This window comes from Aplysia californica, unplaced genomic scaffold, assembly GCF_000002075.1.
Source record: "Aplysia californica isolate F4 #8 unplaced genomic scaffold, AplCal3.0 scaffold00353, whole genome shotgun sequence".
In the NCBI taxonomy this organism is placed as follows: Eukaryota; Metazoa; Mollusca; class Gastropoda; order Aplysiida; family Aplysiidae; genus Aplysia; species Aplysia californica.
Genome location: NW_004797623.1, coordinates 549389 through 564353, shown reverse-complemented (window position 1 = coordinate 564353; position 14965 = coordinate 549389). Strand labels below are relative to the sequence as shown.

General features: G+C 39.5%; 1 protein-coding gene across 1 annotated transcript in view; it reads left to right on the top strand.

Annotated features, from left to right (window-relative positions):
- The window catches only part of LOC101847743, a gene marked incomplete in the record, with an annotated part of 240046 nt that overhangs the window by 88050 nt on the left and 137031 nt on the right, over positions 1–14965 (top strand). The window contains 16 exon segments of the mRNA XM_035970982.1: positions 362–538; positions 1432–1560; positions 2636–2821; positions 3370–3501; positions 4192–4380; positions 5422–5547; positions 6189–6371; positions 7376–7507; positions 8094–8285; positions 8917–9051; positions 10140–10331; positions 10629–10766; positions 11331–11522; positions 12851–12982; positions 13384–13566; positions 14209–14334. Of these exon segments, the coding sequence (XP_035826875.1) occupies positions 362–538; positions 1432–1560; positions 2636–2821; positions 3370–3501; positions 4192–4380; positions 5422–5547; positions 6189–6371; positions 7376–7507; positions 8094–8285; positions 8917–9051; positions 10140–10331; positions 10629–10766; positions 11331–11522; positions 12851–12982; positions 13384–13566; positions 14209–14334 (2544 nt within the window).

The window sequence follows — 14965 nt, the reverse complement described above, 5'->3', positions numbered from 1 at the left end:
CCTCCTCCTCCTTCTCCTCCTCCTCCTCCTTCTCCTCCTCCTCCTTCTCCTGTGATCCCCAAGTCTTTAAGGGAATTTCACTGCTTGTGTTTCAACCCTGCTATTTATAGATATTTACATTGATTTTACACAAGCACATATTGTCTCTTGTCTTTTAGGAAACCATATGCCTTTTTGCATTCATATATTCTGCTAGTGTGAAAAGTTTTCAACTGAAAATGTTTAATGTGGCCCACTCGCTCATATGACCTTATGCAGTTACGAGGGCCGTAAAACTCTGACAAAGGAAAAAAAAAGAAGAGCTTTCTTTCTCAGCGAGAGCTATATTTCAATTGTTTTGTTTTTATTCTTCATTTCCCAGCTTAATGTCCTTGCAAGTGACGGTGGCTTTCCCTCCAATACTGCTACGTGCTCCCTGCTAATCAGCGTGACCACAGATGGCAGCACACTGGACTTCACGGCCAATACCTTTGATGCAATAATTGCTGAGACCTTCGATGTCAATGTGCCGTTCACATCAGCATCTGCAACCCCAACGGTATGGACCGTGATTTTGTTCACAACTCTTTTTTCTTTTTCATTGCTAATTACTGTGCATATAAAGATATAAAGTCTACTATAGAATATATGTGAAGTGTGCTGACAAAATGAGTTACTTCTCAGATTTGAGCACTATGGACATAGATACATCATGCTTATAGGTTAAATTTTTATCAATTTGTAAGTATGAAATAGCAAAAAGCATTTAATACTTAATGAATATTGCATCTATTGAAAACCTACACATTTGACCCTAGAGTTCATTTCTGGCCAATATCTCCTTTTGTGGATTGTGAGAAGTAATTTATTTTGTCAGCAAGCCTCACATAGAGAAGCAAAATGCAAGCAACAATTGCTTCAACTCTTTTAACCCCAATAGCGTCTGACGTTAATAACCTTGTTCCCCATCGGATGCGGGAGAGTCCAATACTAGTGACAACTGTTTAGTTCTACTTGGTGCTAGGTTTTGCTTGTTTTTTCAGAACTATTCCCGAACCAAGTTTTTTTAGTAATGACTAAGCGTTTGTTTCTGCCATTTAGAAGATGGAGGCAAGCTTTTGGGGTTATAATGAGACATAGTGCACCAGAAAATTCTGATCTTGTTGTCCTAGACTTATTTTAATTTGCAAAAATTATGTTTTGGAAGGGATTGGATGTGGTTTGGGGGCGGGGGGGGGGGGGGGGGGGAGAGAAAGGGTGTGGGGTGTATCCAAGGTGAGAAAGGTAATGATGATAATAATGATGATGATGATGATGATGATGATGATGATGATGATGATGATGAGGATGATGATGATGATGATGATGATGATGATGATGATGATGATGATGGTGAACCTTAATCTTTACTGCACTAAAACTGACAAGAACCTGGTCTTCTTTTTCCTGCAGGGCAACATCACCTACAGCATCATTGGAACAGGCACTGGGCCTGAGTACTTTGACATTGACACCACCACTGGTCGCATTTTTGTGAAAAAAGATCTCCGCCTGGATGCGTCCAAGAATACCCTGTACATGGTATGCATTCGCGTGTCTAAGTGCTACATTTAAAAAATAGTCTTGCAACACAGATTTCACCGTTCGGCACGTCCAGGTGGAGTGTGTCGATTTTCATCATGTGTGTGTGAAATACTTCAGATGCAGGGATGTTAAGGCTCTTTTCGACGTCGTTGATCTGAGCACGGATTTAGGCCTTTATTAGAGATTGGATTGTTTCCAAAAATATAGATATACATATGTATACTATATATATATATATATATACACACACACACATATAAAAATATATGTACGCTGAAATTAATATTGTAAATACACATGTAAGTTTAACTTTTACCAAAATTGCAAAGGTTTTCATAAGTGTCTGTCTGTCCTTTTAATACAAAACTAGATTTGCAACAGCAAGATGTTTTTTAGCACTTACATGAACAAAAGCGAGTCGATAGTGCTGTAAAACTCCTACTCAAACAAACAATCAAGTAAAATAGATGACTGTTTGTGAGTACTTTCTTGTCAGTATACAGTCTGTTCTTTGTTTTTCCTCTGACCAGGAAATTCTGCCTTTGAGACTGCAGTAGAGCACTTTTAATTGAATGTTTTTTTTTAATTTCTTAAAAATAATCATCCTGGATCTATCTCAGTTATTGCCCCCCGGGGCAGTGCCACTGACTGAAGTGTCTTTAGGCCATTCTCAAAGGGGGGGACATTTCTCATTCAAGCATAGTAGAATTGTAAATGGGCTGACTCATGTCATGCTCACAACTGTGCCTGATCTACAACAGGGAACTGCTGCTTTTTCTTTCCTAATCCTCACTATTGTCATTTTCCTCTACTTCTTTTGTATGTTTGTCACTCTCTTGTGACCTGCTATTTCCGGGGTGCCTTGATAGTCGAAGCAGACCTTGTGCTGTTGAAGCTAGAGAGGTGAGCAGTCTAAGTCTGATTCACTGTAAAGACTTCTCTGTTGACACCCACCCCTTGGCGATCATATGACCTTATGCAGTTGCGAGCGCCGTAAAACCCTCTACTATTAAAAAAGAATTTAAAAAATATATATAACTCAGTTATTCAAATTTTAATTCCTCTTATACAGCTTCGTCTGAAAGCAGAGAAAACATTCGCCGTCACTACCCAGGAAGCTTTTGCTATTGCTCGCATTACTGTAAGGAGAAATCTGAACAGACCTGTGCTGTCTCCGACTCTTTACGAGGAAGAAATCAGCGAAGATGCGTTCCTTGGATCGTCTGTTGTCAGAGTGAATGCCTCTGATAATGATGGGGTATGTTGGCTTTTTATCGGTGTGAAAAGTTACTGCATTCTTTAAATGTTTTGATGTCTTTAGTTGAGATGGTCATATTCAAAGACTTTCAGCAAACTTTCTTGTATGTTTTAAAGGTTGATCATTATGTTTCATAATGGCTTTAAAATAAATAAATTGATTCAGAACTCGAAGCCTGAAGACATGCACTAAATTCATTTAGATTTCCTCTGATTTTTGGTGAAGGACTTTGAGTCTTTGCTTTGAGTCTTTGCTTTGAGTCTTTGACATCACTTGAACTTCTCGAGAAAGGTCAACAGCATGATATTAAAAAAGCTGTGTCTCTTGTCCTTTTTGATGACTTTGACTTCAATTGTGGTTACGATGCTTTGTTTTCTATATCAGTTAATTGATAGTTTTGAACTTTAGGTTGTGCAGGATAATATTTTCTACTTGTTTTGGGCTTACAGAAAACGATCATCTGAATGAGTGAAATGATCATCCGAATGAGTGATACCTTGTAACATGTCTTTACCCCCTCTTTCCGTTTCCCTTCTGTGTGTGTTCAGGATGTGTTGCTGTACACAAAGGTCCCGTCAACTGTAAATCCAGACAGAGCAGATTACTTCCATGTAAGCAGAAGTACAGGTCTCGTCTCAGTCGCAAGACCACTGACCGGAATCTCTTTCGACCTTGTGGAGGTGAGTTATGAAGAAGTATGATAAAGTGCTTTGAGTTATGAAGTATTAGAAGTTGTAGAGGAAGTTGAATAAACAATCTTCTCCATGAATTTTGTCTCTAATTCTAAGGTTTTTTGGAGCCTACAAAACAAACTTCTGTGTTGACTGTGGGATATTAATGTTATGGTTCAGTAAGAGGATGGATTCATTGAAGTTCATCCATAAATGGAACAAAATTGAAATGGGAAGAGGACAAAAATGTAACTGAGCTGGAAATAAGAGACCTAACTAGCATGACTGCTGTGTGTGTGTTGTTGAAGAGGTGTCAGTATAATGTGCTATTTTCACACGCACCAGGAAGGTAAAGTAAGGTAAGCTTGAAAGATGAGATCAGGTAAAATAAGTTAGATTTACTTATTTAATTTATTCTTACCGACTACTTTGAGGAGGAATGAACAATGGGCAGGCAATAGTATCTGCATAAGTACTCATACACAGCCGAAAACGCCCTGTCTATAAATTTACTTATAAAACACTTATCTTGGACGGGGGCTCCCTGACAGACCTGACTCATCAGACCGCCAGGTAACTTTACATAAATTGTGTCTGTCTTTTTCCCGAGGAATGAATTACGGCTTTTGTGTCGGGTGCTTCTCTCCTACCCCAGCGGGTAAGCTGATGAATAAAGGACTCTGTATGTCTCTTTCACAGTTTCAAGTGGTTGTGCGGGACCAGGCTTTTGTTGAGGAGAAGTCAGCCACAGCCACTGTCCGGATTACCATCACGAAGGACCGAACACCAGTGTTTATTAACCCCAACCAGTATCGTGCATCCATTAATTACCAAGACCCAGCAACGACTTTTGTGTACCGAGTATCAGCGGACGATCCGGATTTACAGGTATAGTTATTTTACTGGTGACAGTGGCAGTGTCTAGATGACTGGGACCATGTGGTACTTTTTTTTCACTGTACATATAGACATTTGTGGGGATGAGTGTGGTTTGCATCTATTACTTTTTTCTTTGTTATTATTGATCTGATCCATTCTTGGTGAAAAGCTGCCTTTATCAAGCTTACTTGCCATGGATTACAACCCTCCTGATCTCCTCTAGTCTTCTGTTTTTTAAAAATCTTTTATCCTATTGCTTTTTGAGCAGATTTGTCTTATTTTGTTGACAGAAATCCTGAAAGCCAAGAAAGCAAAGTCATTGAGGCAAATGATCATTCCCATTGAATAAACAAATTTATGCTTTTGTTAATGACGTGGTGTCTAGTGAGAGGAATATAATTGTTTTTGATTCTGGTGACGGATAACAGATGGAACAGCATTCTTTCTTTCATCACCCGAGGGCTTGTTCAAACTTAGAATCTGTTCTTGGTGTGTAAAACCTGAGCAAAACATTTTTGTGTTATTGGAGTTTTACCTCACTTGGTACTGCTAGATGATTTTGCTTTCTTATTTATCGATTCACACGTAAATTAGGATATCTGTGATTGGCATTGTGATAGTTAATGTGTCATCAACCTGGATTTGTTCAGTTCTTTAATAGTGTTCGTTGGAAAAGATTCTAACGAGATATTCCATGCATGTGCTTTTAGCATTAACATTCTTCTTGTTATTTATTTACCATTTATAAGAAAAAACAGACCTTCTAGGGTAGAATCCACTCTTGTTAAATTGAAATTTCTATGTAGCCGTGAAATAACTCTGATAAGTGTATTGTCTCCTTTTCTCAGTTTTCCATGCACGGCGATGCAGTGAAATAACCCTGATTCGTGTATTTTCCCCCATTTTCAGTTTTGCGTACAGGGCCATGGAGTGAAGTAACTCTGATTTGTGTATTTTCCCCCATTTTCAGTTTTCCGTACAGGGCCATGGAGTGAAATACGAGTAACTCTGATTTGTGTATTTTCTCCCGTTTTTCAATTTTCCCTCCAGGGCAATCTCGTGTATGAGGCCAACTGTGGGCTTTTGTCTGCCAACAGCTACTTCACTGTGGCTCAGGATACGGGCATTGTCACTGTGCGACAGCCTGTGGCTGCCGATCGGGCTCTGTCCTATGAGGTGAGCTATTTGTGAGGCAGCGTGGTGAAGTCGGGTGCTCGTCAAAATAATGAAAGTAAAAAACTGACACTTTTCTGCTGGTTTGGCAATTTTTATGAAAATTTTGTTTTTTGGCTCAATACCTTCTATGTCCTTTTAAGAACCCATTTCAGTGTGAATCATGTTGAAAAATGTTGATTAAAGGCACAAAAAATGTAAACTGTCAGTATCCACAGACTCTGAGGCTTTGTAAATAACCATTCTTTAGCGGCCATTTTGTCACCTATTTTACCTCTCAAAACAGGCGACCCCCCACCTCTTTCAATCGCAAATATCTTGGCCTGTACTAAAGATAAATGGGTAATTCCTTCATTGAAAGCAAGGGAATTAGATAGCTTTTTAGAACATTTCAGTCGCTTGAACAGAAAAAGTTCAATTATGAGAACATAGGTCTTTACATTCCTGGGAAAGATATCGGCTAAAAATTGTTTAACCTCAGAGTTGGCCACTTTGCATCTAGCAGTATGTTGTTGTCTACCAGTATAAATATGTACTTGACAGAAAGAAATTGTTAAAGAAATTTACCGGGTTCTTCAAATATGCTTGTTTCCGTGTGTATATGGGTGGAAATATTTTGATCTATATTCTCACCACTCCTGCAGTTGTGTGTCATCGCCTATGACAACCTGCGGCCCAATCTGAAGGCTACTTCTTCAGTGACCATTAATGTGAATCGTAATCCAAATGAGCCACGGTTCACCCGCACCAACTATGACACCACGATTTATGAGGATTTAGATGCTGGGACCTCCCTGTTCACCCTGGAAGCTGAAGATTTGGATGGGGTAAGTCTCGTGACTGTTGGATGGGGTAAATCTTGTAACTGTTGGAGGGGGTAAATCTTGTAACTGTTGGATGTGGTAAGTCTTGTGACTGTTGGATGGGGTAAATCTTGTGACTGTTGGATGTGGTAAGTCTTGTGACTGTTGGATGGGGTAAATCTTGTAACTGTTGGATGGGGTAAATCTTGTAACTGTTGGAGGGGGTAAGTCTTGTAACTGTTGGATGGGGTAAATCTTGTAACTGTTGGATGGGGTAAGTCTTGTAACTGTTGGATGGGGTAAATCTTGTAACTGTTGGATGGGGTAAGTCTTGTAACTGCTAGCTCATCCTCCACACTGCACCTTCACACAACAGAGGCGCCAATTTTCCGGAATTAAAAAGAAATCTGGATTTGAAAGTCTGGATTTTGCCCCAGCCATTTATAGTTTTATCTCTATATGCATTTCATATTGCACTATATATAAAAATAGTATTGATACAAAATGTATCGGGGAATATGATCTGTAAACTTTAATTTCTTGACCATACATTTCCACGGGGTTTGAATAGTTGAGGATTTATTGTGCAACCTGTTGGCGCCCTGGTTTTGAGTTGAACTTCATGTTTGGCAAAAAAACTGAGCAGTTTTCAGTAGATCCGGTGTCTTCAATCAGAAACTGCGTATTTTGAAATATTGTTTTTTCTATTTTCTATAACAAAAATGCCTTTTAGACTTCGGTTAACTCTTTGCGTTCACTTGGTGCAATAATGCGACGGTGAAAATTATCCGTTCCGGTCTGCGCCAGGCCAGAGAAGTCCGTTGCAGTCGCTCTCCTGGCAGAGTGACTAGATGGAGTATTTTGTACTGCTGGCTGTGTGACTGCAAAGTGTTAAGTTTGAATCTTTCAGCAGTATTCTTGAATATGTTACAAGCGCAAAAAATCTTGCTTTGTCGTTGAGGGAATGTGTGCACAAGAAAGAAAGTGTTAACAGCCTCATATATATATATATATTTGTGTCTTTCCAGACTGATGTGAACTTTGTCGTGAGCCGCTACTCCCCTGGCGACTGTAGTCTGTACTTCAATCTCAACCCAGACACTGGAGTTGTCTCCACCACTGGAAACCTTGTGGACTCAAGGCCTGTTTCTTCATGCGTGGTAAGCTTTCTTTTTCAGACATTCTTGGAATTCAAATCAATAAAAACTGAGTAAAGAGGCGAAATCTTTTTGAGTCTCTATCTTTTTCTTTTACTGCCACTACTTCTTCATTACTGAAACGCGTGTGATTGCTGACTAGAATTTGAGAACATAATGAAATGTTATTTTGATATGGCTATCAGTAGGAAATTTGACTTAATGACTATATTATGTTTTGTTTGTCCTCATGCAGGTTCCCTTTGTGTGTGTTTGTAAGTGTGCGCGTGTGCGTGTGCGTGTTTGCATGTAATGTGTGCTTGTAATGTGTACATGTAATGTGCGTGAGTGTGTGTTTGTTTGTGTGTGCACGTCTGCACGTGTGTGTGAATATTGTTCATACATACATACATTTATGTAAAGCGCCAAGATGTGTTCACACGGGAGTGGGCGCCATAGAAATGACCTACATTATTATTATTATGTTTGCTTGTCGTTGTTTCTTAGATTTCTCCAAAGGACCAGCAGATGAATTTGCTACAACGATGACTGATCCATGTGTCATGTCTTATCAGTGACAATGTTTTCATTAATCTCTTCTTTCCCATAGCTGGACTTCTCAGCCTCTGACTCGGGTATTCCTCAAGCAAGCAGTACCAACTCAGCTAGATCCACCATCTCTTTTGTCCGTAATGACTTCAATCCCGCCTTCCCCACTCGCTCTTACACCATCGTGGTGCCGGAGACAACTGCGCCAGGATCTGTGCTCTTCAACGTCAATGCCACCGATCGTGATGCTGGGGTATGTTCCCAGCAGAAGATTTATTAATTAACCGTTTGAGCACTAACCTCCGGAGGCTACGGTGCTGCCACTCCTGAGCGCTATATTACGAACCTCAATAAGATCATCAAAATCACTTTCCACATACATGGTTTTATGCTCCCTGCTTAGCAAAATTTGATAATTTTTTGAATAATTTCTGATTATTTCCTTTATCTTTATTTGTTAAAATTAACAGAATCGCATAATTTCACATTTTTGGGCTCAGTTTGCATTATTTCAGAATTTTTCTTACATAAAACAATGGGGACAGACATACAATTCAGGGTAGTCCTCATCATTTCCAGCATCTAATTCAGAAAGATCTTCAAAATAATCAATAACATCGCGTGTAGTCAACACTGTTTTCCGCATGCATTTTATCCCAGGCTGGCTTGGTTGGAGATACGGTCTCGCTAACCTATGAACATTTTGCAGTTGCGAGCGCCGTAAAACCCTATACTACCACTACTAACCTATGTACCGGTGGCAAGGCATACAGGTAGTTTCAACCACCATGGTATCATCATCCATCTCTTCACTTCTTTTAAGATAATGAATCACTGCCAGTAACGGGTTGGTGAATAAGTGATCTTTGTTTTTTATTTCACAGGAAGAGAGATTTGGCAGTTTCGATTACTCTCTCCTTGGTGTGGCTCCCATCTCTACACTGTTTTCAGTTGACTCTGCCTCAGGGGCCATCTCCTTGACAAGCAGTCTTCAGACCAGCAACATCAGTCCTTATACCGTGAGTTCTTGGATAGTGAAACAGAATAGAAGTGGGTCCATTCATGGGTTTGAGCGTTAACACTTTGCCCCCTTATATCGCCGATTGGCGATGTTTACTAGTGCTGGGCGGCTAGGTTCCCGATTATTGAAAGCTAGGGATCGTAGGAATCGACTCCGAACCCAATTACTTACTTTCTAATAATGTTATTTTTTTCCTGGTTGGCTCCGAACATCTTCAGGATTTAGGATAACCTTGATATCGGAACGCTACGAAGCACCAACTTCTATTTTTTCAAAAATAATTCTTTAAAAAAGAGAAGATTTTTAAGGATAAAAATAACTGGCAACCGTTGCTTTACGCCTAAAGGAGACGGAACTTTACTTTCGTAGTGTTAATCGTGGGAATCGGTTCCAGAATCGACTCTTCGCCCAGCTCTAATGTTTACCACCCAGTTTCTCTGGATTCTCTCCAAAATGAGGAGGCAAAGTGTTAAAGCTAGAAATGATGCAGTTACTTGAATACTTGAATGTAGAACTGGGGTCCAAGGGAGACGGGGTGCTCCCATGAATGGTACAAATGTGATGATAAAAAAAAAAAGAAGAGTCAACAGTTATGATATTTATATTTTGAGCCATAAAGATAAAAGACTGCAGTACTATTAGTAAACTGTTTTTTTTCCCTGTAAGGGTTGATATTGTGCTGTGGACAGAGAAATAGTATTTTATTCACCATCAGAAAATGAATAAATCTTTTGCTTATTGTCAACTAGGGTAATATGTTACACAGACAATCTCAAACAATGGAAAAGAAGACCCAAGACGGTATAATTATTGTTCCTGTGGCATATTTTTTCCCTTCTCACTCATATTTTCAACAATATCAAGCATTGAAATGTTCTTAGGAACAATGTCTTACCAATTTGTTATACGCATTTTTTTGTTGTTGTTGTGAAGCCAATCACGGCACTTATATGACCTTATGGTGTTGCAAGTGCCGTAAAACTCTTACTAAAACTAAACTAAGAAGCCAATCACAAACAAAACCTTAGAGAAAAATGTGAAAATTAATTATTGATGTTCTTCATGTGGGCGTCTCTCTTTGCACAGCTTCTGATTGCTGCCAGTGACTTTGGAAAGCCGCGTCTGAGCGGGGGTGTTTCTGTCATCATCAACGTTCTGCGCAACCTGAACGACCCCGTCATACGACCTGACCAGAGCAGTATCAGCAGAGACGTGTTTGAAGATGACCCCATCACTAGTCCAATCTTCACTTTCAGCGTTTTCGATTCTGATAGACCAGTAAGTTTCATCTTTCAAAAACGATTGTATTAGACAGGCTCTTTCCAGAAGTGCTCCTTTCAGAGAGGTATTATTTTTATAAACACATTTCTTGTTTTGTGCTCAGTAACATGGGTATATCAATGTCGAAATAGTTTATATAGTGTAAGCTTGCTGTTCAAGAAAACATGAACATTTGACTTGACTGGCCAATATTTGTGTTAATAAAGCCTAAAAAACATCCAGAAATAATGAATAACAAACTAGCATCCTTAAATTTTGAATAATTTCAACATTTTTCTCTTTCTCCTTCCGCAGGGCTCTCAGAGTGAAGTTGACTGGTCCATAGTATTTGCCAACACAGCCGATCAAGGCTACTTTTCTGTGAATGCAGCGGGCGAGGTCTACATTGATTATCCTCTATACATGGACATAAGTAACAAGCCGAGTTACACAGTGAGTGACCTTTGACTCGGTGCTTGCTGTTGAGTGCCGCTTTTAGTGTACAATTGTTGACCTCATGTTGTTCACTCACCCGTTCATTCCCAAAGGGGGGATATTACCATGTTCTTGCTACTGATTGAAGTGTCTTTAGGCCATTCCCAAAGGGGGGATATTACCATGTTCTTGCTACTGATTGAAGTGTCTTTAGGCCATTCCCGGAGGGGGGATATTACCATGTTCTTGCTACTGATTGAACTGTCTTTAGGCCATTCCCAAAGGGGGGATATTACCATGTTCTTGCTACTGATTGAAGTGTCTTTAGGCCATTCCTGGAGGGGTGACATTAACATCTCGAGTTCTTGTGCACAGTAAAATTGTAATTGTAAATGGGCTGCTTCATCAATGTCGAAGTAAAACTTCGCGGCCCCCCACCAGCAGGGGAGGGCATTGCTGGTACATCGGGGTTTTTTTCATGGTATACATGGGTCATGCTTTCCAGTTGTCATGGTTTCCAGTTGTCATGGTTGTGAATTAGTTTCTCTTGACTCATCCCTTCTCCTCTTCTTTATTCTGCAGTTCACAGTGGTTGCCAGCAACAAAGACAATGCCAGCCGCTCTGATTCCATCAGCTGCACGGTGAATGTCATCCGTAATGTGTTCCCACCTGAGTTCACAGAGCGCACCTACGTGGTACCAGACATCAGCTACCTCGCCACAGTGGGCTCCTCCATCCCAGCAAACATACGGGCAAATGACCAGGACACAGATGTGAGGATTTGATTTCTCTGTAGTTTTAAAAAAATGTTTCTCTGTGTCCTGATTTTGGTGCCGATATTTGTAGGTTACGTAAAAATGTATTGACATGGTGCAAATTGTTATGTTTTCTAGAAAAACGAAACAAGAATAAAGGGAATTGTTTAGTCGGTGATGATGATTATGATGATGATGATTGTACAGCGCATATCACCGCTCGATGATGATGATTATGATGATGATGATTGTACAGCGCATATCACCGCTCGATGATGATGATTTCTGGAAACACAACAAGGTCTTAACTGTTTTAATACCTTCTTTATACAATGATGATGATGGTGATGGTGATCATGATGAGGATTATCTGGGGTGACCCTGATGATCCTCTATTGTTGGAAATAATGTGCACATTAGTCTTAGTGTGATTTCTGTGTAGTTGTTTGGGATGACGTGTGTTCCTTATACCTCACTTTTCTTTTTCTAGCCATCTGGGCTACATGCTGTCATTTACAACTTTCTATTTCTTCCTTTTTCACAAGACTGTGTCCTTGATTTATGATTAGTGTTTTCAGACATTTTTCCTTTCATGAGCGCAGGTAATTGGGTACCACTTCAACATCAGGAAAGTCTGTTCTCAAAGAAAAAATTACTTTAAAAAAAAAATTTTTTTTCTTGTTCTTGTTTTTTATATTGAAAACTCTTAACACAGAAAGTACTGTCCTTGTCCCAAAAGTTTAGGAGTTGTTTGATCTGCTTCGTACGTAGTTCAAAATCAGGAGAAGAAAATCTTATACTAAAAAAAGAAAAATATATGTGAGGTGTGGCAACAAAATGAGTTACTTCTCACAATCCACAAATGGAGATATTGGCCAAAAATCGACACAAGGGTCAAATTTGTAGATTTTGTATTGATGCTATATTCTTTAAGAATAACATGCTTTTTATTATTTCATACTTATAAACTGTAAAAACTTCACCTATAGGCATGATGTATCTATTTCAATATGGCTTGAATCCGAGGAGCACCTCATTTTGTCAGCACTCTTCACATATGATCACTTTGTTTGTTCACTTTGAAAATATTGTGTGGTGCTGGCAGACTGCTAGTTCAGAATTAACATTGTTATTAACTGTCAGTTTGTTAGTGTTTGAGCGCAATCAGCTGCTTGCACTGTATGCTTCCCGGGAAGCTGAGAATGCTTCTTAGTGTTCTATGGTCGGTTGAGGTAATAATGTAGTGTAAAGAGCTTGCGGTCGAGCGGTGATATACGCTGTACAAATGCTATTTATTATTATTTTTAAACTGCTTACCATTTTTTTCCTCTCCACGCCTATGTCAGCCTCGCTACAGCACTCCAAGATACGAGATTATTGACGACGCCCTGTACGCCAACTTCTTCAGCATCAACCCATCCACCGGTGCTTTGACACTGGCGCAGAGTCTCAGATCACGCACGGAAGATGAATACAAGGTGGGGTGAAGAATATACTTTTGACAATATTAGGCCTACTTATTTCTTTTTATTTTCATGAATTTGAGAGCTGAGCGTATCAGCTCGAAGTACATTTGTAAGAGGAGTATGTACATGTAATTGAAGTGAATAAACTCTGATTCTACAACCCCTGACACTTTTACGGTAAGATTGTTTTTCCAATAACTAAAATGTTCGTTGTAAGTTTGCCACCTCCCTCAGCATTATTAAAAAATTTTTTTCTGAAGATTGGAACTGTGTCTGTGTTTACTCGCCTATGACCTTGTGGGATAAGTAAAAACGGCTGTTTTATTTCTTCCTTTCTGAAACTCACTGATTTTTTTTTCAGGGAACCGCATTGTATTTATTCAGTAACTGATTCTCCTGGTTTCTGTTTCTAGTTCTCCATCCGGGCGGTAGATGGTGGTACCCCACAACTCTCGGATGTGGCTTCTGTACTAGTGCGCGTCAACCGGAACCAGCAAAGACCACAGTTCACTTCGCGCAACCAGACCATACCCCTGGATGAAGACCAGATCCTTTCTATCGTGGGCAGGGTTGTTGCCACTGACGGTGATACTGGGGTATGTTTTTGTTGAAGTTTAATCCCTTTCTAGATAGAACTATACAAAAATTCCTTTCTAACCGTAAAATTTGGTTATTTCGAAGGCAAGTCATGACGCTGAATAAGGATTAGAGTTTTTCTCTGATGTGGGGAACATAGCTGTGAGTAGGATTGTTTTTTGTTTTTTTCTTCACGAATTTCACAAACTTCAGCAGATTAAATCTCAGCTTTTCTCTGCGGGAAAATATGGATTATGTTGATAAAAGAAAGGATGAGCTTTCTTAATGGTCCAGTGAAATAGATTGACAGTATATGGGGCAAAATATTAGTGAATAGCATTATACTAACACAAGCAAACACACAAATATATGCGTATATATGCCTCCCACCTTCAAGGTCACACAAATGTTGTCTCTCTCTTTCTCTGTCTCTCTCTCTTTCTCTCTCTCTTTCTCTCTCTCTCTCTCTCTCTCTCTCTCTCTCTCTCTCTCTCTCTCTCTCTACCTCCCTCCCTCTCTCTCTGTCTCTATCTCTCTGTCTCTCTTCTATCTCTCTCTCTCTCTGTCTCTGTGTGTGTGTGTGTCTCTCTCTCTCTGTGTCTCTCTCTCTGTGTCTCTCTCCCTCTCACTCTGTCTCTAGCTTGGTTTATATTTGTTCTCAGGCCCCCTATGGTGTCGTTGGATACACTTTGCAAACACCTTCGACATACTTCGCTGTGGACTACCGGTCTGGGAACATTTACCTGATCAGGCCACTTACTGATCCTGCAACCCCTGACACTTTCACGGTAAAGATTTTTTTTTTTCCAGTTATAAAAAATGTGAGGCGTGCTGACAAAATGAGTTACTTCTCGGATTTGAGCCTATGGAAATAGATTTAGATATCTCATGCTTATAGGTTAAATTTTTACGATTTGTAAGTATGATAACAAAAGGCATTAATACTTAATGAATATTGCATCTATAGAAAACCTACAAATTTGACCCTAGTGTTGATTTTGGCCAATATCTTCTTTTGTGAATTGTGAGAAGTAACTGATTTTGTCAGCAAGCCTCACAAATGTTCATTGTAAGTTTGCCACCTCCCTCAGACAGCTAAATGTTTTGTCAGAAATGTAGCCTACTGTCCATTGGCATTTGTTTGATAAGTGTTGAAAATGGGTGGAGAATAAAACACAAGTTCTCACTAGTTTTGAGAAATTTGCCGTACAACAATTTCACAACGTGTCCAGCTTTTTTAAATTCAATTCCTTGTACATTTTATTTTTGTCTCCGAATAATATTATGATTTTGACAGAGCGGATAAAACATTTGTGAGGCAGCATGGTGGAATCAGGCTCTTGTCAAAATAATCAAAGTGAAAAAACTTGCCTTTTTCCGCAGGTTTGTGAATTTTTATCAAATTTTTGTTTTTTGGCT